General features: G+C 37.7%; 1 protein-coding gene across 1 annotated transcript in view; it reads left to right on the forward strand.

Annotated features, from left to right (window-relative positions):
* Positions 1-24,044, forward strand: part of ABCA13 (ATP binding cassette subfamily A member 13) — a 204,331-nt gene that overhangs the window by 156,559 nt on the left and 23,728 nt on the right. The window contains exons 46-50 of the mRNA XM_068933822.1: positions 1,744-1,900; positions 3,243-3,496; positions 5,264-5,456; positions 6,842-6,951; positions 17,709-17,859. Coding sequence (XP_068789923.1) covers positions 1,744-1,900; positions 3,243-3,496; positions 5,264-5,456; positions 6,842-6,951; positions 17,709-17,859 — 865 coding nt within the window. The remainder of the gene's footprint in view (positions 1-1,743; positions 1,901-3,242; positions 3,497-5,263; positions 5,457-6,841; positions 6,952-17,708; positions 17,860-24,044) is intronic.

The following is a 24,044-nucleotide window of genomic DNA, read 5'->3' on the forward strand; positions in this document are numbered from 1 at the left end:
TCCTTTTAGTAGTAGCAGAAGTGTTTTATAATGCTACATTTTAAGCACTTTTGTCCAAAATACTTTATCTTTGTTGCTCACAAAATAACAAATTGCAGCTGAAGTTGAAGCTGACTTTTGCAGTCAGGAAGAAAGAGTTAGCATAGGAATGTAGGCATGACTGGCAGATGCTTATGAGTCTGTGTTTGAACATCATATAACTTTAGTGCTATGTGTTTGGAAATTCTTACTCACTTAGTAGCTGTAAGCGAGCAAGTTAAATGTCCTTTTCATTTGTACTGGAGTAACAGCACTTTGAATCATATCTCTTTCCCGAGCACTTTTTCCAAAGGTGGGCTTATCTTGTACTTACACTGCTGTAATTCAGAGCAAAATTTAGAACTGTGATTTCAGTATGTGTATGAAGAGCAGAAAAGATTGTGTGATTAAGACTGTCAACAGGATGTTAAAAAATATTACACGTTATCTTGAACACTATTACACGTTATCTTGAACACTATTACAATCTTCCTTTGAGACCCTAACCAAGTCATTCAACCTTTATGTTGCTGAAAACTGAGGATAACATCACTATTACTTCACAGCAGGACTGGAAAGTTCGTTTCCTCAGGTAAAGCGTTTTGGCTTTCTCAGACGAAAAGGTTTATAAAGTACAAAGTAAAGTACTGAGCTTAAAAGGAACTTTTATGGCTCATAGTGTAAACTACTGTCTAATGCACTGAAGAAGTGAAGTCACAGATTTTTGGCTAGTCGCTATGGCATTGAGCTTACTATTAAAATAATTACATATACATATATTAGCATTATATAAAAATATAAATATACTACATAAATATTTATGGTCATGCATTAGTATATGCTGACACCTGTGCTCCTTGCAGTCTATATGTTGTTCGTTTTCTGTTAGGTATGTCTGGCAATATATTGGATGAAAAATGAATTTCTTTTTTGAGGCATTCATACTCATCTAATTGTCAGGGGCATTTTTTAGTTCAGATGGACTGTCTCACTGTTCTACTGCAAAATATGACTTTTCCATTTTGGATGGGCATCAGCTGACGTGACTGAGCTCAGGATTACGTCCCTACTCCTTTAAACATTTGGGTAGAAATGGCCTAGCCAGGAACTTGCTGTCATATTACTATTGTGCTGTGTGGTAACTATGGATTCACTTGTTTATGGCTAGCACCCTACTAAGTGGTAACCTGCTTTGGTAATTAATAATGCAAAGATGATTTCTCTGGCATATTTTAGTTCTCAGGTATTACTGGCACTACTAGTAGTTCAAGGATTTATATTTTTCTTTTTTTTTTTTTCCTCCTATGAAAGCCTGTAAGAACAAATGGTTGCTGAGCATCTATGGTTTTAACTATGTCTTTGTGTAAGATGGGTTGTTGAAAGTTACATGGTTTTGTGATTGTTTAGAAATTAGGGTTGTGTGCTTTCTGGAACAGCGAAAGTAAAAATGTGCAGTTCATAAAAATGGATCTTGCCTGCCCATCATATGGCAGCTCATAAGTATACATCTACTGAATAAGAAGGTAAGCCGGTCAAGCAAATATATTGCAAATATGTCCTCCCTTCTCAGCTGGTGGAAAGGCTCGTGTATCTTAAAAAATATTGTTGTTTGTATTATGGTAACTGTCTGGATGTGTTGGGGGACAGGGGTCTTGTGCTTTTTTTGAGGCCAAAACATAATTATTTGTGATAAGTTTGTTTTGTGTTTGTCTTAATTTGTTTCAGATACGCAACTTTACCGTGGATGTATCTTGTATCCAGATTCTTCTCAAGTTCAGATGTAGCTTTTATTTCTTACATCTCCTTAAATTTTGTGTTCGGCCTTTGCACCATGCTGGTGACTCTCTTACCTCGTTTGTTAGCTATAATTTCTAAAGTGCAGGTCAGTATGAAACTTTGTTAGTTGTGAGAGGTATATACACATACGTGTGCGCACACAGACATGCATATGTGTGTGCATGTGTGTATCTATATATACACATACACACAAATAAGACTTTTTTCAACTGAAGAACTCGTGTTTTAAACATTCATGATTTTTCTGTCCCTGTGTTTACTGTATTGCTTGTTAGCATGTTTGTGTCTAGTATCCGAAGTTGTTTATAGCACCAAAAAAAAAAAAGTTGAACTCTATTAATGGAAAAGCAGCTTTAATTGAAACCTCGACACTTTTCCAGACCATTAAGTTGTAATTTGCACATAATGGAAGCTGTTCCGGTCCATTGAATAGATTATATGCATTGTGAAGCGTGTTTGAATAATATTGACATAAGAGATAAGCCACTTATTCCTAGGATCTGTGATGCACTGTATGAATAGTAATATGCATTCTCACTCCATGTCCATAATTACCATTATTCATAATGGCAATTAAGCAAGCTGACGGTGAAGAGATTCAGACCATGTATGTTTGTATATTTATGCATATTCCAGGTCAAAAACTTTATTTGAAGCCAAGTCTGGACTATGTGTCACTCAACTTTGGATGCAGATTTCAGGCTGAGTTGGGTTTAAGATTGTGATTTGAAGTCAATAACATCCAATTATTAAAATTTGAAAGCAGAGTAACAAATACTTGGCTCTGCTCATTCTATTTTACTTCCCTATTGCAATTCGTATTATATGGTGGAGTACAACATAATTCCTGTCAGATACCAATTTACTGGTTAGCAGAGGAGTAGTGTGGTTTCTCCTGCTTCACATCAGCATTGCCTAGTGTGTTGGCAATATTCCTGGTCCTGTGACAGGGAATAGACACAAGACTGAACACAGGTTTTCTGGTTACATCTAACCTACTTCCAGGTCCTGAACATAAAACCACTTACATTGCTTGTTTTCCCTCTGACACCATCTTTTACACACTAACTACACTGGAAAACATATTTACCATTTTATGTATTAGGTGTAACTGCCATTTAGTAGCTGAAATAAACTGGGTATCTATTATGTCACTGTGAATCTCAACTAAAATCAGGATCCCGTGGCTCTAGGCACTCAAAATGATTTAAAAAATTGTTGTAAAAATGCAATAAGAGATGATCCCTGTCCCAAAATATTTCACAATGTGCTCTACTGAAATCAGTGCATTTATAGTTCACCTTAAATAAGATTCAAATGCTGTATCTAGCTTTATAAGTGCTTAATGTACTGTTGGAGAAAACTCACTTTTTGTTCCTTTTTCTTTCCTTTTTTTTTTTTCTTTTGGCTGCTGAATCTTAATATAGAGTTTTCAGAACATCTACGAAATCCTCAAATGGGCGTTTATAATATTCCCGCAATTCTGCTTAGGGCAAGGTTTGATAGAACTTTCGTACAATCAGATCAAGTTTGACCTGACCAGCAGCTTTGGAATAGATTCTTATGTGAGCCCTTTTGAGATGAACTTCCTTGGGTGGATTTTTGTGGAAATGGCCCTACAAGGAACAGTTCTTCTTCTTTTACGGATTTTTCTTCACTGGGATCTCCTTTGGAAAACAAGGTGTGTAGTATATTGTCCTTTGTATTCTGCGACAGTGGACACTTACTCACGATGGAATCCTTTGATCCTCTAACGAGGTTATGTGGTAACTTTCTATTTCTCGGTCATGTATTCATAGAAAGAGCACTTCAAAAGATAGGGGTTAGGAGGAAGAAAGGGAAGTTATTTGATTAACTTTTAAACTGTGCAATTTTCTATGAAGTTATTCAGCTCGAATGTATGTTCAGTGGTCTCATCAAAAAGGAAATGTTTCTAATGTAATTGTGTTTTATATTTTCTTTCTTTAATTTTTATTTTTGACCCCAAAAGATGTGCTGTCCAGGAAAGCTTTCCTCTTCACTACCTTTTTTTCCAGTGTAGTCTGGCTGGTAACCTCCATGCCTCACCCAGTCTGGCAGAAAAAATATCTGCTGCCTCACTCTTTGGTGCCGTTTTTCCAGAGGGACCTCAGGTGTTTTCTTTATAACATTTCTGTAGGTACACCTGTAACATGACTAAAAACAGGTGCCTCCAAACATCTGATAATTATGCTTCCAGGCATATAAAAGGACTGTATATGTACGCTTGGTCATCTGAACAGAAACAGCCTGAATATCCCTTGATATGACAAGCATGCATTAGGACCAGGTAGAAGGAGAAGGGCTGGAAAGCACAGTACTCCAGAAGCCATCAGAGAAGCTGTGCTATATGCTCTTTTTTATGGGATCACGGGCAGCATCGTGATACAATGAGCTCATTGTACAAAGAGTCTGGTACGTCTGTTGTATATATGAGTTTATAAAACACAGACCAGCATGGGACTGTTCACCCTGTGTAATGATGGTTTTGACCAGAAGAGAAGGAACACGTGTTCTAAGTCTATGCTTTGTTCAAAGGTGTGCTTTTCTTAACTGAATATAGCTTGTATAGGATTTATACTCTTCATTTAGGCAGGATGATGTTGGCTAAACCTAAGTATCTGGTGCCACTTGAGATGTGCTGAGGTACCCTGGCCCCCAGCTCTCAGTTCAGAAGGGTTTGTCCTGTGTCACTTCTGCTGACGGCCCTTTGAGGATGCTTTGGGTGCCTTAGATACTCCTAAGTGGCACTGATTGCCGACATTTAGGCAACTGAATTGAATCCTGTGTGCCTATTTTCCACAGGAACTTGTTGCAAATTTTATGGAGATACTACTTTATGCTTGCAACTTTTCTAGCAGAAAGTTTTTTGGGAAGCTTGGCATCAGGGCTTTAGTTATACTTTGGTGTTGAAAATGGGCCAGAGTGTTTTTCTGTGTTGATACCTGTTTTACTTATGTATTTCCCCTTTTGCACATACTTATATTGCAAGAGAAGATAGGGATTGTTTCTTAAGAAGATTTTATTATGGGCTTATATCAGTTCATTTAGGTGTTTTGTTTGTTTCTAAGTCACTTCATCCAAATGGTTGTATGCTCCCATGCTTCCATTCTGAAAGAATTTCCCCGTTTCATTATTTCGTTTCCGACTTAAGAACTGCTTTAATGTGGAGTTTTTATGTCAGTCCAAGGTTTCCATTCCTATTTGTTACGAGGAACGTAGTTGCATTTTAGGGGAGAAAAGAAATATGAATGTGGCTTGTGAGTTAGTCGAAACTGAAGAAAAAAATGCTTGTGGTTGTTTCCCTTGGATTCTGCTGAGATTTGATCACTAAGCTTTAAGGAATCACCATCAGGGAAATGCAACAGTTATCCAGAGTACATCAATGTCCAATTTTCCACAGGGCATTTGTTGTAATCTTCTATTTTAGGGGTCAGTGTTCAGTTAGCAGCATGGTCAACACTTCAGAAGATACTGATGTAGAAATGGAGCGACAACGACTCTTTGGTGGAAGAACTAGTAATGATATCCTCCTTCTGTACAACCTCAGGAAGTGTTATGGAGGTTTCAGTAAGAAGAACGCAGCTGTGGAAAACATAAGCTTGGGAATACCTAGGGGAGAGGTAAAGAGGTACCTTTTTCTTCCCTCCCCCCCCCCCCCAAAAAAAAAGTTTGATTTTGAACAATTGTTCAGATTTTTTCAGAATGTCTGCAATCAAAGCACTGTAGATACCAGAACACTTTCAGTTGTGATAATTTCTGAAAATCAATAGCTGGATAGGAGTAGAAGCTGTGATGATATTTAAGAAGCAACTGTTCAGTGACTGATACATTTATATTTTGGTTTATGACTGTTCTGGTGTATGAGTCTTAATTTTTTCTTCTTGTTTATCTTTACGAAGTTAGTGTTTTATGAGATAACATAAAAAAACAAATAGGTAGCATAGCGGTTCAATGCCGAAAGAGTAAGCTCAGAATTGCAAACTGTGAACTGAATCCTGAATTTATCCCCAAGGCAATCTTGTATTGCCCTACTGAAATCATTCCAGTATGTTTAAATATATCATATACTAATATGCCATTTTAATAAGCCTAAATCTAACAGTGACTAAGGTAGTCTCTAAGATATCAGTACAGCATTTATTTGATTTTTTTTTTTCCCTTTTTCAGTTTCATAACAGTGGAGGATTTTTCTGACAATGCTTTTGGGGAGCGCAGATTTTCGTTTCAAAAATATTGATAGGGAAAGGAAGCACACTTTCTTGGTTGCTGATAGCAAACGGGAAGAAAAACTGAAACACTGAAGGTTTATATCCAGTTGTAGATTTGCTGTTGGGTAACTGGGGTAACCTGGAGGATGTTACTGCTGATTAAAACCTACTTATCAGTTAGAAAGTTCATAAAACAAGTATTAAGACTGTAAATAGTACTTCATAATTTTTATAATATTCATCTTTTAAAATATAAGTCCTGTCTCAGCTTAAGCATGTGTCGCAGTTGATCACATCTAGAGGCTTGAAATAGTCATACGGAGTCCATGTCTGTCTTGACTGTTCAGTGTTCATTGACTTGTACAAAGAGAAGCAGCTTATGAGAAACTGAGAAATATTGACACTTTAGATTGCTGGCCAGAGCTCTAAAATAGGATGTGAGATCCTCTGGTTCAAATCCTGCAGATGCTACTAATAATGGTAACTCACGCATTTAGTTACTGGATAGGATTTAAAGTGGAGGAATAGAACGCTGAGTCACTTTTAGAAATGTAGGAAGTACTCACAATATTTTATATATATATTTTTTAATCTTTTGGAAAATTTATTTTCTGTGGGAAAGGGAAGGGAGTGTACGTTTGCTAATACGTTTATCCGTATACAGTGTCTTACAGACATAGGATAGATATGAAAAGGGAAGAAACTTTTGAAGGATCAATATTGCTTATATTTCCTTCAGAGTAGCAAATTGATAGCAGTTTTTCACTTTTGTTCCTTTTTTTTATGTTCCTGGTTAGTGCTTTGGACTCCTGGGAACAAATGGAGCTGGGAAAAGCACAACATTTAAGATGCTGACTGGAGATATCATCCCATCTGCAGGGCGTGCTGTTATCAGGACTCCTACAGGGTAAATAATGCAGGGTTTGATCAGAATAGTGCTAATTGATCATGCTAATGACCAAAAACTCAGCATGCCTTCAGTCCTTTATATTGTACTCTAAAGATCTCTTTTGTTCCCTTTAAAACGTATGTGGCATTATTACTTTTGGGGAGGGGAGAGCGGGGGAAGGAGAGAGAAAAACCTTTTAAAGGCTGCTGATTGGGTTAAGCAGTTTAGCGTTATTTAGTCCTATCTGACAGCTCATTTGAGAATGAACCTGTTAAGTAGCAAAAGAGCAGGATATATAAAGTTTTAACAGACAGTCTTACTCAATCTTAACAAAAATCTTAACATACAGATGCATGGACATATATCCCCCCTGTACCAGTGCTGCACTGGAAGGCCTAAGCTGATGATCAGTGCTCCAAGGGGGTCATTTGAAAATGCTTTCTGACACTTGTGACCTTCAGAGTCATTGGTTAATTACTTGATGAGCATGCTATGTAATTTGGGTGGGAGGGTAGTGTTGGTAGTATCGAGGCTCATTTTGGTGTAGTGATGAGTGAGTAATGGACTTGGTTCTGATGTAACCAACCTTCAGAGGTTTTCGCAGCAAAATCGAAGGGGAAGTAAAGTTATTTTTGAATCAAATCAGAGCAAATACTCACACGCGAGGGCACAACACATGCATGATGCGTGCGTATATCTATTAACTCCCAAGATGACTGTCCAAAAACTGTTAATCATGAGTAAGGACTGATTGAAGAGATTTTGGAAATGTGATCCTTAAGAGAATAAGGAGAGATGCGAGAGAGAGCTGTGCAATGGTTATACAGATATTTAGATACTTGCTTTCATTTACAGTTTCCCGGAATAGAAGACAAATTTTCAGATGTTTTAAAACACAAAAACCAAAAAAACCTCAAAACTTAATTCAAAATTAAATAATGTTTCATATGCTTTGGAACCTGTTGAATGCATTTTCCAGAATATCATGGAGAGCAGAAGTTTAGCGTGATTCTGAAGATGATTATGGATTTATAAAAATAAAATAATCTGTAACAATTTTAGAAAAGATACTACCCTCAAGGCGCTATTTAAGCTCCCAGTTTTTTCTGAGAGGTATTTTTCTATGGGTTCCAATGGGATTTTTCTCAGGTCCCACGTATTTTTGTTTCATAAAATTATGGAATAATTTAGGTTGGACAAGACTGCTGAAGGTCGTTTGCTTCATACCCCTGCTCAAACTCAGTACTTTATGGGTATGTGTGGCAGAACGCATGTGCGTTCATGGATTTTGTGTAACTTCGCCTGTACAACATGGTATCAGCCTTTGTTTGGAACCTACTGTGGGCCTAAACAGGCAAATGATTCGATCTGGTCTGACAGTTCCAGTATTTTAATATCTACTTGAAAGAAAATCTGCTTACAGAATTTTAAAAATATATTCCGTTGTCATGAGTCCTGGCGATTACATTATGCTTAATAAGTATATGAATTTTTGTCAGAGCCCCTGAAGGTAACTCTTCCAAAAAATCACAGAGCAGTAACGCTATGCCTCTCTTCCTTTTACTAGATATGTTAGTAAAGTTTTTGTGGCTAAACAGAACGTTTCTGAGACCAACTGAATGTGCTACTGGCGTTCCACAACAGATCTGAGTAGGCAGCAATACCTGATTATTCCAGCTACATAACGACATAACACTTGACTATACCTGCTACCCACTCTCCCTGCACGTTTTGTGCGCTACTTTCATTTCCCCCACGAAAGCAGAGTTTGAGGTGCAACGTTATTTACCATATAGTAACACATGGGTAAATGATATTTGACACAGCTAGGAGAATAGCCAGGAAGCCTGTGGAGGCCATCACCTTTGAGTGTCCAGAATACCCTTGACAATATTATGTCAAGGGTATGGTGTTAGTCTTATGGTGTTAGTCCAGGTTATGGGTTTTAAAATTCCTTGAGTGGCTGAAGATGTAAACAAACGAGTGTAAAATCCATACTGCTGTGTTCTCAAAACTCATTACTAACCTGTTCTAACACTGTAAAAGCTGCACTCAAATAGCTGCTGTTAAACTGCGACTAAGCTTGGGAAAATGAGCAACTTCAAGGCAGGAAGAAGAGATCTGTGTCATTTCAGACTTTGTTGCTTTCTTTGTATCTTGGCAACTGCTGCTAAGTAATCGACTTCAGATTGAGCAGTAAAACTAACTTCAAGATGAACTGTGCTGCTGGAGGGCTGTAAATCAGTGAGGACAAAATTCTTCGACTCCTCCATAGAATTATACCCATAGGATATACTATGGTTCTGGAGATCCCTTCTTCTACAGTTGAACTACTTATAACATTACCCATCCAAGACAGAATAACTTTTTCTGAATGGAATTGATTTATAATCTTATGGCAAAAAAAGGTGAAAATTATGATCTGTGAACCACTTCAGTGGAGACTTTTTGTAGGCTAATGAGAAGATATAAAAATGCTTGAGATAGGATTGGACATTGTGTGCACTTTGTTCAATTCTAGATGTTGCCACTTCCTTTTTTGTTAGTGGGCAGATTTTTCCTACTTGGAAGGATACAAGTGGGGAGAAATATTAAGATCCCAAACAATTAAGTGAAAAAATAATTTTACAGAATCACAGAATCGTTTAGGTTGGAAGGGACCTCTGGAGATCATCTAGTCCAACCTCCCTGCTCAAGCGGGGTCACCTAGAGCATATTGCCCAGGATCACATCCAGACGGGTTTTGAATATCTCCAGGGAAGGAGACTCCACCACCTCTCTGGGCAACCTGCTCCAGTGCTCTGTCACCCTCACAGCGAAGAAGTTTTTCCTCAGGTTCAGATGGAACTTCCTGTGATTCAGTTTGTGCCCGTTGCCTCTTGTCCTGTTGCTGGGCACCACGGAGAAGAGGCTGGCCTCATCCTCTTGACACTCCCCCTTCAGATACTTGTACACGTTGATGAGATCACATCTCAGTCTTCTAAAATATTTTTAGTAGGTTAATTTACTTGGGACTGTCCTGAACACCTTCCAGTTCCAGGTAGCTCTAAAACTGCCCTCGTTAATTACAACTTTAATGAACATTTATTAAAATGAAATGACTGTGGCTGTGTCCCAGGTCTTTAGCTACCACATTTAATTCAGCGTTTAGATGCAAAAACAACATGGAAGTTCACCCAGTCACGGAAATGTTTCTGTTCTTCTAATTTGCTGGGCTGTGCAATAAGCTCTGTAAGGAATATGTTAACGAAGTAACTTGTTGCATTAGAAAGATGACTGCAACTTTCAAAAATCGTTCCTTGCTCAATTTAAGTAACGTGTAGGTCTTTATATATGTATATGTATATATGTACACACACACGCATATATATGCACATGCATATACATGCATGCACGCGCACACAGGCATATATATAAATACATGAAGGAACATGGCTCTATCTTATTTGCATATCAGATGTCTGAGGGGTTTTAGGCGGATTGATATGTGCCTAAACCTTCATGGGAGACATAAATGGAGGAAGGGGGATAGAATGGCAAGAAGTCTTCTCTCTCTCTCAGACCAGTAGCGTGCGCAAAGGCCAGGTATTCCTGGTGCACAAAAAGAGGAGAAAGTCATCCAGTGAGTCATAGCTGCAGACTGTTTGCTGATCTGCACATCTAGACGACTTTATTTAAAGCCTACGCCATGAAATAGCCTCCACAGAGACATTACCTCTGATAGCAATTCCTGATTGATTTGTGAAGCAGCTTAGATGTAGATCCTGTCTGTCTTGAGCCTGATTGGAAATAACACAGCTTTTGTCCTCCTAACCTCCCTGACTGAGAAAGACAAAGCATCTTTTACAGCAAAGCTGTGTGGATAAGGTTTATTTAATTCAGACAAAAGAAAGAGTGCTACTTTTTAAAGATCAGAATATGATAATCTGACAGATCAGTCATAATCAAATAATAATATAAGCATGCAAAGTTATTATTAGTATAGAATATTTTAGAATCTACCCGACATGACTCTGCAAACAGAATCCTTAATCATAACAGTTCCTGTCTCCTTGGATAACTGAGCTTTAGAGTTCCTGACTTTAAAAAAAAATTATAAAAAATAGTAGTATGTACACTTTCCTGATTCCTATTGTAGTAATTGCACAGAATTTAAAGGAAACTCAGAAATGTTTATTTGAGGTGATTGCACTGAAATCAGGCTTGAATTTTGCAGAACAGCTTTTGCACTTCTGGACATCACAGGAGACCAAATGGAAGATGAGTTTTCCAGAAGCGCAAAGTAGAGTTTTTGAGCGTTGAACTTCAAACCTCTTAAAGGAGCATGGTTCACATAAAAGGAGCTCCTCACACAGTGATAATCAAGTTGTGTTCAGAGACTCCTGCTAGAGTCTCAAAGAAAATAGTAGAATGTATTTCTAATCTGCATCTGCCTTTTTAAAAGAGCGGAAAAGCAGATTCACAATATCTGCAAGTATTTTGACAAGACTTGTTGGCCCTTAGGTCATTTGTTTGAATGTCTGATACAACAAAAAATAGCTTACTGTTAAGAACCTTAGAGAAAACTGTGGCTACTCTTGTAACAAAATGCATAAAAGCTAGATGTTATATAACAATTTTTAATATCACTTAGATTCAAGAAGACTGGGCGTCACTAATGCAAAGCAGGAATCTTTATTAAGTGTTAGAGCCAAATTAAACTCTTCTGCAGATCAGGGTCTCTTGGCATTCTATTTTTGAGGTGGAGGAGGCATTATTTTTGGGAAGAGGAGGACTCTGAACTGTTTTTATTGCACTTTTTTTCTTTTTGATACATCAAAAATGAATATTTTAAATGGAGCATGTGTCTAAACTCTGGATGTTACCATTTAAATGGGAAATGCATATTTATAGTATCCAAGCTGAGCAGTCCACCAAAGAACTGCTTTTCTTATTTTCATATTCTTCTGCAGAAAAAGCTTTTAGGCAACTTCCAACCTTTGCAGTCCCATTCTAGTTGTAACTCTGATCTCATAAAGATCCTCCAGTAAGAGAGATAAGAGGAAGTTATCACCAGCCACAGCCAATCTTGTGAAGGTAATAGCAAAATGTTACTTACAGGTGATTTTGCCTTTTTTATTATTTTATGTACTTCATTAACATTGCCATTATCAGTGGCATATCCGTCCAGATGAATCATAAAAATAATTATCACATAGAGAATGTGTCCCTGTGTTAGGGCTATTTGCAGCCCCAGTATTAAAGACTGCTAAAGGAAGAAGCAGTACTGAAACTGTTATTCTGGAAGACGTGGAAATGAAACACTGATAACGAAGTACCAGCAATCCCTCTGATAAAGGTCAGAAATGTTAAAAGCAGAAAGGGAAATGACCTGAAAAACAAGATTTTAATAAAATATGCTTACCTGCGTTTATAAAGAATGGTACTATAAGACCTTAGGAAACTGGCTTTTGAACAATATCTATGCAATAGTAGTTGTCAAGCTTCAATATGTATAATAGTTGACTGCGTGGTCTCCTTGACATTTAGAGGGCTTTTTGTGTTCTCTCTAGTGCAGCTGCTCTTCTTTGGGGGTACAAATGGATTCGGATTAGCCTGTGTGTAGCTCTGCTGCCATGACTAGATTGCCACCAGTACTTGAGCTGGCTAAATGAAAGCTATTTTGAAAATCTGTAGACCTTCATGTGGTTACTTTTTCTATCAAATAGCTTGAAGAAGGCAGACCTGTATTAAATATGTACTTATAAAAACTGACACTTACCAAAGTAGTAAAGGAAAGGAGAGCAAAGTGAACGCAAAGTGAAACCTTGTAATCTATGAATCACTGCTTTGCTGATATATTGGCAGATGTTACACATCTGTTTTACTTTCTTGTTTTTCAAGTGTATATTGGCCATTTGCTTTCTTCTGCTTCATGTATTCATGTCTTAACCTTCTTCAGTGACTCTGCGTCATAAAGTTTGTTTGCTTTTTTGGGTCCTACTATTTTGCAGCCTTTTTTTTATTGTAGTCTGCTGAGTAGAGTTGACTTTAAGCTCGTGCTTAGAGCAAAGTCTCACCGATCATGGGATGCATAGAGGAAGAAATAGAGTGGGCCTTACCACATTCATAAGTTGCCTCACTGAGGCCTGAAGCACTCTTTCTTATGTGATTAATTTATATCCCATGAATTTTCAGCTTCTGTCTGTGCAGAGATCCTCCATTACAGCAACTCCTCATTCTATTTGAATTAAAAGTCAATCATCTCGGCTCTTGGACTACGAAGTCATAGGACCAAAGAAATTCTCTCCAAAGAGGGGAAAGTAAAATATTTCTCTATAGCTAGAATGTGGGCTCTTTAGATAGTTATGATATTCAGCTTGATAAATAATTAAAAATGGAATTCAAATAGCTTTACTTGAAAGGCAGAATAAATTTGCATCAATATAATGGCTGAGATGGCTGTTGTTACACTGTATATCAGTATAATTAGCTTAATTATAACTAAGCTATAGTTACATTAATTATATTTTTAACCTTGATTTTTTTATAATGTTAATTGAGCATTAGTATTCACTGAATGGAATATGCAGTTCTGAGCACAATGGAATGTCTAACTACTTTTGCAATTTGTAAATTTATATTTCATTTTGACTAATTAGTGGAATTTATCTCTCTACTGAAGCCATTGTAAGTACCCTATATATCACTGCTTTTATTTTAACTACTTTCATGCAGAAAAATTATACAAAAATGAAGCTAAGCATGCAGCAGAGTCAATAGTGAAACAAATTTTTAAAAACAGCCAAAAGGCTGATATTGGAGGTACGGAGTTGTTACCTGGAAGCTACAGAATCACAGAACGGTTGAGGTTGGAAGGGAGCTCTGGAGATCATCTAGTCCAACCCTCCTGCTCAAGAAGGGTCACCTAGAGCACCTAGGACCCCGGATTGTGTCCAGACAGCTTTTGAATGTCTCCAGGGAAGGAGACTTCACAACCTCTCTGGACAACCTGTTCCAGTGTTCAGTCACCCTCACAGGAATTTTTCCTCATGTTCAGACAGACCTTCCTGTGTTTGTGCCTGTTGCTTCTTGTCCTATTGCTGGGCACCACTGTGAAGAATCTGGCCCCGTCCTCTTGACTGTTTCCCTTCAGATACTTATACACATTGATCAGATCCCCTCTCAGTCTTCTCTTCTCCAGACTGAACAGGCCCAGCTCTCTCAGCCTTTCCTCATAGGAGGAGAGATGCTCCAGTCCCTTCACCATCTTAGTAGCCCTTTGCTGGACTCACTCCATGAGCTACATGTCTCTGCTGTGTTGGGGAGCCCAGAACTGGACACAGTACTCCCAGTGAGGAAACTAAGTTGAAACTAAGGTTGTACCTTTGAATGTCAAGTCACAGCTACCTCAGCTATGTTGCAGGTAACCACTGTAGCAAATAAGGACCAAATCTATTCTCTGTATTAAGCAGTCTCCTGGAAACCACAGGCCCAATTCACATGAGAAAGAGGAGCAGGTTTTGTCCAAGATCATTCTTGTTTTGTTTTCAGTGTCGGCAAAGGCTTTTTGACTGGAGCGTACCTTTCATGGCTGGGATCAGATTTGTGTGTTTGTTTTGCAACACACAAAAGAAATGGATTGAGGCAAAAGGCCTTAAAATGATTAATAAAGAAACAACTCTGAATCAAAAATTCAACCCCGCTGAGTTTAGTAAGAATTCTTTGCCTTGCAAGGCTCTAAGTTTCTTTCATCAAAACTGCAGAACTTTGCAAGATGAGCACTTCAAACTGGCAGAAGCCTTCCTGTGTCCTGGATTTTTTTCAAAATGCTTTACGCTTTTCATCATTCTCACTGTATAAAGGGAGACCAAAGCATTTAGGCAGAGGATGGAATACAGTGTTTTCCATATTTCAAGTGCTAGACTGAAAATATCATATAATAAAAATGTAAATTTGCAATTTTGAATTTGTATTTAACATAAAGTATTCTGGATGCGTTCTGTTGTTTCCATCAGTTACTGTTTGACTTTACAAGAAAAATTAAAGAGTAAGTGAAGTGAACGTGACAATGTAGTCTAAAGATTGAGCCTTCACAAGGAAGGAGAAAACCCATGTTCTGTGTCAGTTCAGTATCTTAACTTGATCAGGACATGCAACCAGTTCCATGCAGAATTTGAAGATAACTATTACTCAATATTTCAATAATGACACAAAGTCCCGTATTAGTATAAATGTCTGTTTTCTTGCATATATATTTTTTTTTTTTAGCTATTATACTGGCATTTGTTATGTCTACTGCTGTCTTCAATTACTACAGACAAAAAGATTGAGAAGGGTTGGAATTTGTAATTGTATATTCTTTCTCTCTTTATTCATAAAACAAATAGTTTTTTCTTCCTCTCTCTCCTGTTGTTTACATGAATGGCCTAATGAGAAATGCTAGTATGCTGGTAATAAAAGGGCAGAAGAAGGACATCTGTTTTTCTCCAGCTTGAGAAAAAATTCAGTATGTTGCTGTATACTAATCTATCTTTGAGGAAAATATAAAAATACATATTTCCATTTTTATTCCAATAACATCATACACTAAGGAAGAAGAGGAGTATAACCAGTACAATGAATAGCATCAGAATTTTTTTTTTAAAAAAATGAAAATCCTGTACTGAAAAGGTTTTTCTGATGTAATATCATAAGTACTTGAAATGTTCATTTTACCTATGCATGTGAAAATGAAATTTGAAAGATCTGAAAGATAACAGAATTCCAAGGAAAATTAATTTCTGGAGATGAGGGCAGGTTTCTTTCCTAAGGTATATATTATGATTTAAAATTATGCTGTGTTTTTCTTTCATCTCTTATTTCAGTACTCGGCAAAACCTTAGGACCTGGCAAAACAAAACTGAAGGCTTACCTCTAGCCTTTTTGATTTGGAAATCTGCTTAGTGATATTGTTGAGGGAAGAATAGGTGTTGTACTGCACATACCAAAAAATCCCAATAAAACTCTGGATTCTTCATATGGCCTTTTTTCTTCTGATCAGAGTGTTTTCTGTCTTATGACAGATACAGGCATCTCGAGATGGGAGAAAAAAATAGCTCCATGAATTCATTAGGGAATATATTAGAATTTCTTTACTAATGAGAACTCTTAAGAGTTCAAGGTCAGCACTAATGGATACAGCTGCAAAAAAAGGACCAAACTGAGTAAGAATATTTAACAATCTATTCTTGCTAAACTCTTTATGAAAGCTGAAGGTCACTGAATGGGATGTGGTGTATATAGGGCTGCGTGCTTTGTAAGAAGCCCAGCACTAACATGGTGTCTGTACAATTAGCACTTGGGACACTGAAGTATTTTTATTTTCTGATGCAAACTGAATAATTGATGCCTAAGATATTTCTATCTAAAGAATATAAGATGTCTGGTTTTTTGTATTGTTTTTTTTTTTTCCAGCCATGCTTGCTTGCTTTTTGTTCTTCATGGTGTGGATTCATTCCAGATTGGATGCACCTATCCAGTTGTTGGGTTCATGCTGAGAAAATGTCTCCAAAATTACTCCTGCATGTGATTTGTTCTTTTGTGACTAAATTTGGCATATTACCAAAAGCCCAGACTCATTTCTCCAAAGAGAGCAGCTGCACCAAAAAGAAACCGTATTACTGTGCCTGAATCTTCCTAGTGTAACAGACCTTAGAGACATCTCTTTCAGTGTTTAGTGGGATGTGTGTAGCATTTCAGTATAGATAATGTTTCATCATGTTAGAGTTCATAAAAGAAAGAATCCACTGCTTCTGACAGGTTATTCAAAAGGATCTACATTAATAAATCCATACCCTATACTAAAGATGGCCTTAAAACTCATTTGATTTATGTAAGGCTGGAAACTGAAATGGGAAAAATTTTCTATAAACTTTGTTTAAAATAACCCCTGAGTGGATATAGATTAATGAGAAAGTACACTTCTGGCATCCTCTCTCTCCAGCCCCCAACCTTTTTCTTTTTTGCTAGGTCTTTTTCTAGGGAGACAGGCAGTTAACTTCCCTGGCACCATTTAAACCCTCAAAGGTACTAAAATTTTATATCCTTGCCATTAAAAGTAGAGGCCCATTCTAATTAGTCCCCAGCGAGGATGATCATATCATGGTAATTTACCTTTTGACAGCATTAAAATACGGTTTGATGTTGTGGTTCATCATGTAAAATACAGAGTTTGTATTTTCTCTTTCTCCTCAGACTCCTGAATCTTGCTAAGGAGCAGGAGAAACCCATTTATACTTTCACTAGTGCAAGTATTTGTAGACCCTGATGTTTATTTTGTATCTAAATTATTAATCATACATTTAGTTCCATTAACTAGAAACAAAACACATTTTCAGAAGGGTGAAACCATTCTGTAATTCTCTTTTTAAAACTTTCTTGTTTCAAAGCTCAGTTTTTTGTATTAAGTATCTTAATTTTGACAGGTCTCTTCTATAAATCAACATCACTAAATGTTGGTGTAGATAGTGGAATAAATAGGATAGATTTGGTGTCATTGTGGGTAATGAGCCACCCTTGCCATCAAGCTTGCTTCTTAGCAGTGAATGTGGTTTCTGGTAAAGCTGTACAGCTGCAAAGAGATGGCCAAAATATCTTGTGGGTGCTACTAGGATAAGTGATGAGAAAGAAGAGATTCAAACTCGTTTACCTTAGAGTTGAAGGTGACTCTTGAAGACTCTCCATCCTAAGGGTGAAAACCAGGACTTTATTTTTTATATCAAGTTTTAAAGTCTCTTCCTTTTTTCTTTAATCAGGTCTGAAATGGATATACTGTCTGCCAGCTCTGAAGGCGTTCTCATTGGCTATTGCCCACAGCAAGATGCCCTGGATGAACTTCTAACTGGCTGGGAGCATCTTCATTATTACTGCACCTTGCGTGGAATTCCAAAACAACATATCCATAAGGTAACTATCTAGAGTAGTTTTGCAGGGGGAGCTGGAGCCAAGTTGGGCCATGGAGTCTATAAAACAACTGCACTATTTTCCAGTAGAAAATATCCAGTATTTCATCTTAACAACTTTAGTAGTAAGAGTTTTCATTATAACTACTTTGTTTAAACAGTATGGTTTTCTTCCCCCTCTGTTACACTAGTTTAAAACATAATAACAACCCTGAGGATAATAGAACTACATGAATGCAAATGCAGTCTCAGGTATATAAGCTCTCAAGGAATGAAATGAAACGAACAGTATGTGCAATATAACACCTTCATTATTGCGCTTTGAGATATGGGCTGTTGTAAAAGTTCTTTGCACACAGCTAACACGCAGCTCCCACGCAGCGTAGCATCATTAAGCAGGGGTGTCTGAGAACTAGGAAGGAACATGCACCTCTGAAAACCCCTTTTCTTCAGCAAACAGAATTTAACTCTGAAAGAATTAAGAACTGTTGCATGTCTATAGCAATACGTTAAGCTTGTCTGGAAACACATCTGGGTGCTGAGGCCACATGGCAGAGAATAGCTAGCTGTGAGCACTGTGCTAGTAAATGTATTAACTTTAAGAAGATGGTGGCAGCATTCAAGCTGTCTGTCGGGAGCAGTCCCTAAAACCTTCCAGCTGCCCTGCCAGTCCTGGGGTTGTCCAAGGAGAACTGGCCAAACCCTTGCCAGGAAATGTTTTAAGGACTTAGTAACACAGATATTACAATATCTGGGAATGTCTCGGGGAGTGTTTTAATTTACTGATACAGGTGTAGCTTTGCTGACCAGCAAACAGAGCTCTTTATCTGTAAAGAGCCAATCACACAGACAATACCATGAATTAAGTTATGCATATAGGCTTTCTCCCAAATGGGTACAGTGTAAAACACGTTTTTTTTTCTGTCTCTACAGATGGAAGTTTCTAATCTGACCGGGGCTCAAGCAGCTCAGTTCCTTATGGTTAATTACATTTTTATTAACATGTGAGAACTGGAGTGTGATATGCAGTCTGTGTCATAATTTCCCATTCTGGCCGTATGGGTTGGTCGCACATAGTTATTATAGTTGTATGTTAGCCTAGATTGTCCTTGAGACTTGCAGGATGCTACCTGCCTTCTTCCTGTAGCAGCTTTTTCCGGGAGCAAAACTACACTGGAATCTGTCCTGTCTAGCTACCTATCATTGTCCCAGCTATTGCCTCAGGGTCTGCAAAGTGCTTTACACTGATTCCTTGTCTACGTGTCAGAGTGGACTAGACGTTCTTCTTTTGGTTCTTTAGTGCTTTTTTCTTCAACAGCTAGGTACTGTTCCAGAAAAAGGTATTTCCTGCCATGGGATATTGAGTATTCAGAAATACTCAGCTTCCATCTTACCCTAATAATAGTGTCATGTTAGACAATATGTTAAATGTGTTCTTTCTTAAGGTGGTTGGCTGAGTGTTTCTGAATCAGAGGTTGGGGGGAAGTTAAAGGTCCTTCCAAGCCTTTACCCCTTTCCTTGGGCAGTGTGCTTAATAGAGCCTGGCTGAACTTTAGTTTATAGCCCTAACAATACACTTCTTGCAGTCTGCTTAGATTGTTTTTCTTAGCTCCTCTTTGGTAGTTTTTGCTTCAGGAGTAGCAAAAGTGGCAGAGTTCTGCAAACTTCAAGATGTGTTTCCCTTGATATAAAAGAAATATATTAAGGTATAATTGTTATTGCACTAAATCCCTCAACTGTAATTACCTGTCATCTCCATGAACTGACAGTTTGAACAAACTCTACAGCTGGGCTAAAAGCCCATCATAACTGGCACCTATTATGGTGCTTTAACAGGCACATGGGTAGCAGCAGATTCTGGCTTCTGTCCTAAAACTATGTAGTCATTCAAAAAAATGCACTTAACTTATAGAAGAGGTATGGATATTTATTGAATACTTTTCATTCTAAGTGTAATTTAAAACAGGAAATCAAAGTTTGATTATTTAATTATGCAGCAGTGCTCTTAAAATGGTGTTAACATGGCCCTTAAGCTTTTCTGTCTTACTGTCCTTTCTTATGAAAATGGTATAGTTATTGTAAATGAAGCAGTTTTTAAGACAGTCTCAGAAGAGCGTAAGCTTTAGAAGAACCTAAATAATATAAGTACATAGTTCCAATGAAAATTCAGCGGGGGGTCGTGTACATACAGCGTTGCTCTCAGCAAGCTGACTGTAGGACACAGAGTTAGACGTACTCTCCCTTTGTAAATAGACTGAAGCACATAAAGCTAGGTGGTGATCCTCTGAGAGAGGAGTGGAGCAGGAATGAGTCTGTGGTGGTAGGCTAAGGACTTCCCCACAGTTCAGACAAAGGCCTCGGTCTTACTGGAAGAGTAAGAATTTTTATAGCCCACTTACGTCTGCCAAGAGGATTGCCTTTGAGTGAGAGCCGAACCAGGGCTTTTAGTGCTGTGCTCCCTTTGTGACTCCTGGAGTCACAGGTTCTTAGCTACTGTTTTATTTTAGTACTCACAGCTGTATGTAAAGTCTGTTAAGGTGGTTCTGCCAGACACCTTTTTATTGGTAATTCCTCATCTGCAGGCAAGTGGAGACAGTAACTTGGAGGAGCATGAACTGACCCACGCGTTGTAATAGGCTGTTAATTCTTTAATCTCACACTCTGAGCAGGCCCTGTCGACACCACATAACAGAGGAGAGTGTGTGTGCGCGCGCACATGAATCCTGCTGTTATTGCTTAATTTGTGACTCTTTCGGATCATGCGGCCGCCCAGCAACAACTCTTTTGAAGGCAGCTTTGCTGCCTGGATGAGGAGCAGGCTCAGAAGCTGTGTGCAGCCTTGAAAATAGGGATAGATATATGATGTGCTTAAGGACCTAGATTTCATAAATTTAGTACTGCGTGGGAGAGGCACTTTATCTCAGGTGTTTGGGAAATTTTCCAGATTGCAATGAGCAGGATGGTATCAATAGATTTCTATGCTGTGCCTGCAGCGTTTCTCTCTGCATGTGCATATCTAAATAAAAACAATTGTAAATGCAGTCTCCTGTCTCTGTTTGGTGAGGAGCCACATGGTTAAGCTGGCTTCGTATACTTTCACTACAGATAGTGAAAATTTTGCTTTCTATGAAAAATCTAGCATTTTTAAAACCCAGTTCAAATACGTAAGTACGTATAACTGGTGTATCTAAGAGCTTCCATTTTATATTCAGATCCTGCTATTCTCTGGATGATTCATACACAGATACTGCAATGGCTGTTCTCAAAGCTTTTTGGAGAATAGTTCCTCAAATGGTGCTGTAATTCGCATACTGTTTCTGCTTCAAATGGATCAAAATCAATTCCTCGTTTTTCAGAGAGGAGTTACGTTACTACGGTGCACTAAGAGAAGATAACCGTTAATCTTCTGATTATCCTGAACCTAAGAGGATCTAGGTTTAAGCCAAGACCTTTCTTTATATTCAGCCTTTTGTGCCTTGCTTTCACATCTGTAGTATAGAGATCATTTTTCCTTTCAGTCATCCTAATTTTTTTGTCTGCATAGATTGCAGGCAGACTTTGTTGCCATATGCTTGGAATCAAGGCATTGAAAGGCTCCTGCAAATATTATTTAGCAGCTCTGGTTTGACTTCATCAAAAACTGAAATTAAACTATCTCTGAGCAAAACAAATGTTTTTTGTCAGTGGATCCTACCTGCTGTGCGGTAATGCTGTGAAGTGTTGAACAGCTGCTGTGTTTCAACTCAGAAATGGCTGATGCCTGCAGAAAGTCTGCGTTTTAGTTGCCTGTAAAGAAAATAAGGCCTGGGAATGCTTTGGAATAGCAGCTGTACAGAAACGTAAGCTGCTGTTTTCTCACTCCCTCCTGTCTATGGTATGGTGTTCCAAGCCTGCCTCTGAGCATTTACCAATATGTGTTTATGCTAACATGCACATATATCTATATTTTAGGAAGTACCTGGTTTTCATTACAAAGCAGAAAGCGGTATATACCTAATTTATTTTTTTAGTAAATTGGCAAACAGGCAGGTGTCTTACAGGATGCGTTGCTGCTGAGGTAACCTATTGAAGCACTAACTTCAAGGATCAAATCCTTTGCTAGGCAGATTTATCAGCAGCAGGAGTTAAGTGCCTGACATAAAGTTGAGTGCACTTAATGTTGCAAAACAGTAATTAACTGAATGGGAAAGGAGGAGAAAAACGGGTCATTTGCTATCAGCGTTAAACTTCATGCGATGTGAAGTTATACTTTACTTCTCAAAGGTGCTCTAAAAGTTACTTTTTGCTGCAGAACTTGAAGAGGTTGGAGTAGAGCATGTCGGCCATTTAGACAGATGCTAGATTAACATAGCCATTTTTAGTATTTTTTTTATTTAATACATAAAGTTTCAATATCTCAATTTATTACAAAAGACAGCATGTAATTTATTAGAAATGTAAGAAAACTAATAGAGCACTACTTGGTGTTTCCCATCTACATTAAAACTTATTTATACGTTGTCTATGTCAAACCAAACTTTATCAGCCTTCAAAGGCAACTTCTTGCAATGTGAGTATGGTTTCTCTTTATTAAATTCACTTTCCAGGTATATTTTTGCACTAACTCTGGAATCTCCTTGACCTCCTTACATCCTATATTTAATAGCCACTGGAAACAGGAACTTGTAAAATTGTTTAGTCCTTGCATGTACATAGGGGTTTGCCTTTTTTGGACCCCAAGCAGAATTAGGGTATACAGTTTTATAAGACAGTGGGATAAAGAATCATTTTCCCAAGAACTTTGGCCATGAGTGCATGCTTTTCCTGCCATAAGAAATCTAACAGTTCTAGCTTTAATCTGAAGCAGAATAAGTCCTGTTTTGTGAGGATCTGATAAATGATTGTTATTTAGGATATTAAATCTGCACAGCATTCAAACTTACTCGGAACTTGAAATCTTGACCAGCTTTTTTGGAAATGTGTAACTAATGTTTGAGTAATTTTTGAGGTGGCTCTAGAATTAATCTCATGTTTATTATCATTATTAGGTCAGATTTGCTTTATGAGCTTTGCTCACAAGATAATGAGGAGTTGTGCAGTATATATATCATTTCAGAAATTATGTAAAATTAATATACTGATGCTTACAGCATTTCAAGTTGAATAGAGAGGAGCAATATGCTATGATATTTCTAGTCTTCTGATAGATAGTCCTCTCTTAACTTCAAGTTTTTCTGGGAAATATGCTAAGTGGTAACTCTCAGTACCACTTAATCTTTTTTACCTGAATGTTAACGGTAACTTCAGAAGAGAGTGGAATATAACCACGCGGTTACACGTTACCGTCGCTTACTACTTTTCAGTGAGCCAGAAGTACTTCTTGGTTCGCTGGTGGATAGAAGACACCATGCCTACTTTAATCTTTACTCCTGCAAATATTAACATGTGTGCTGAAATTCAATGACCTACCTCCCTGCCTCTTCTGGAATTAAATGTAGTCTTTAAGAAATGCACAAAATATTGGAGGATTTGGCTTAGCTTTTACAGGTTAAAGGGCTGATTCCAGTGCCTATTCCAAAGTTGATGCGAGTTATTCCAAATCAATTTGAGGGAAAAGAGAATTTTTGCTTAAGATATTAGAACTAGGTAGAAAAAAAACAATAATTTTAAGGGATATTGAAGACTAATGGGTAAATTGTTAATTTATACATGTAAGGCCTGTTAGCATTGTCAGAGTTTGGGGGTGGAGGGGGAAGAAAAGAGTTTAAATGCATACTACAGACATGACTCAACGTAAATCATCTTTGCGGTGAAAATGAAGTCACAAAACACAGATTTGCATGCAATGCTAAGCATTTTTTAATTTGACTTCAGTGTTACTAACTTGCTAAATAAATTGATGCAACTCCTCACTCTTCAGTGCTGGAAGTAATTGAAACCAGAAACAGAACATCGTGATGAATGCGACAAGGAGGAGGGAAAGTGATTGTGTATATATCTCACCTTTACTAAAGGAAGGAAACCATTAGAATTGTATATTTCTTGCATAATTGTGTGTATCTGTTTGAAGATTTGTCACTTGTCCAGTTCTAAATTTCTATTGAAATAGAGTGATTTTCATTTTTACTTTATAGTATACTATGATGCAGACCACAAGACACCACAGGCTATACAGACAAATGAAGTTGTAATGGAGATGTGCAGGCTACT

The sequence above is a fragment of the Struthio camelus genome, chromosome 2 (genome assembly GCF_040807025.1).
Source record: "Struthio camelus isolate bStrCam1 chromosome 2, bStrCam1.hap1, whole genome shotgun sequence".
In the NCBI taxonomy this organism is placed as follows: domain Eukaryota; kingdom Metazoa; phylum Chordata; class Aves; order Struthioniformes; family Struthionidae; genus Struthio; species Struthio camelus.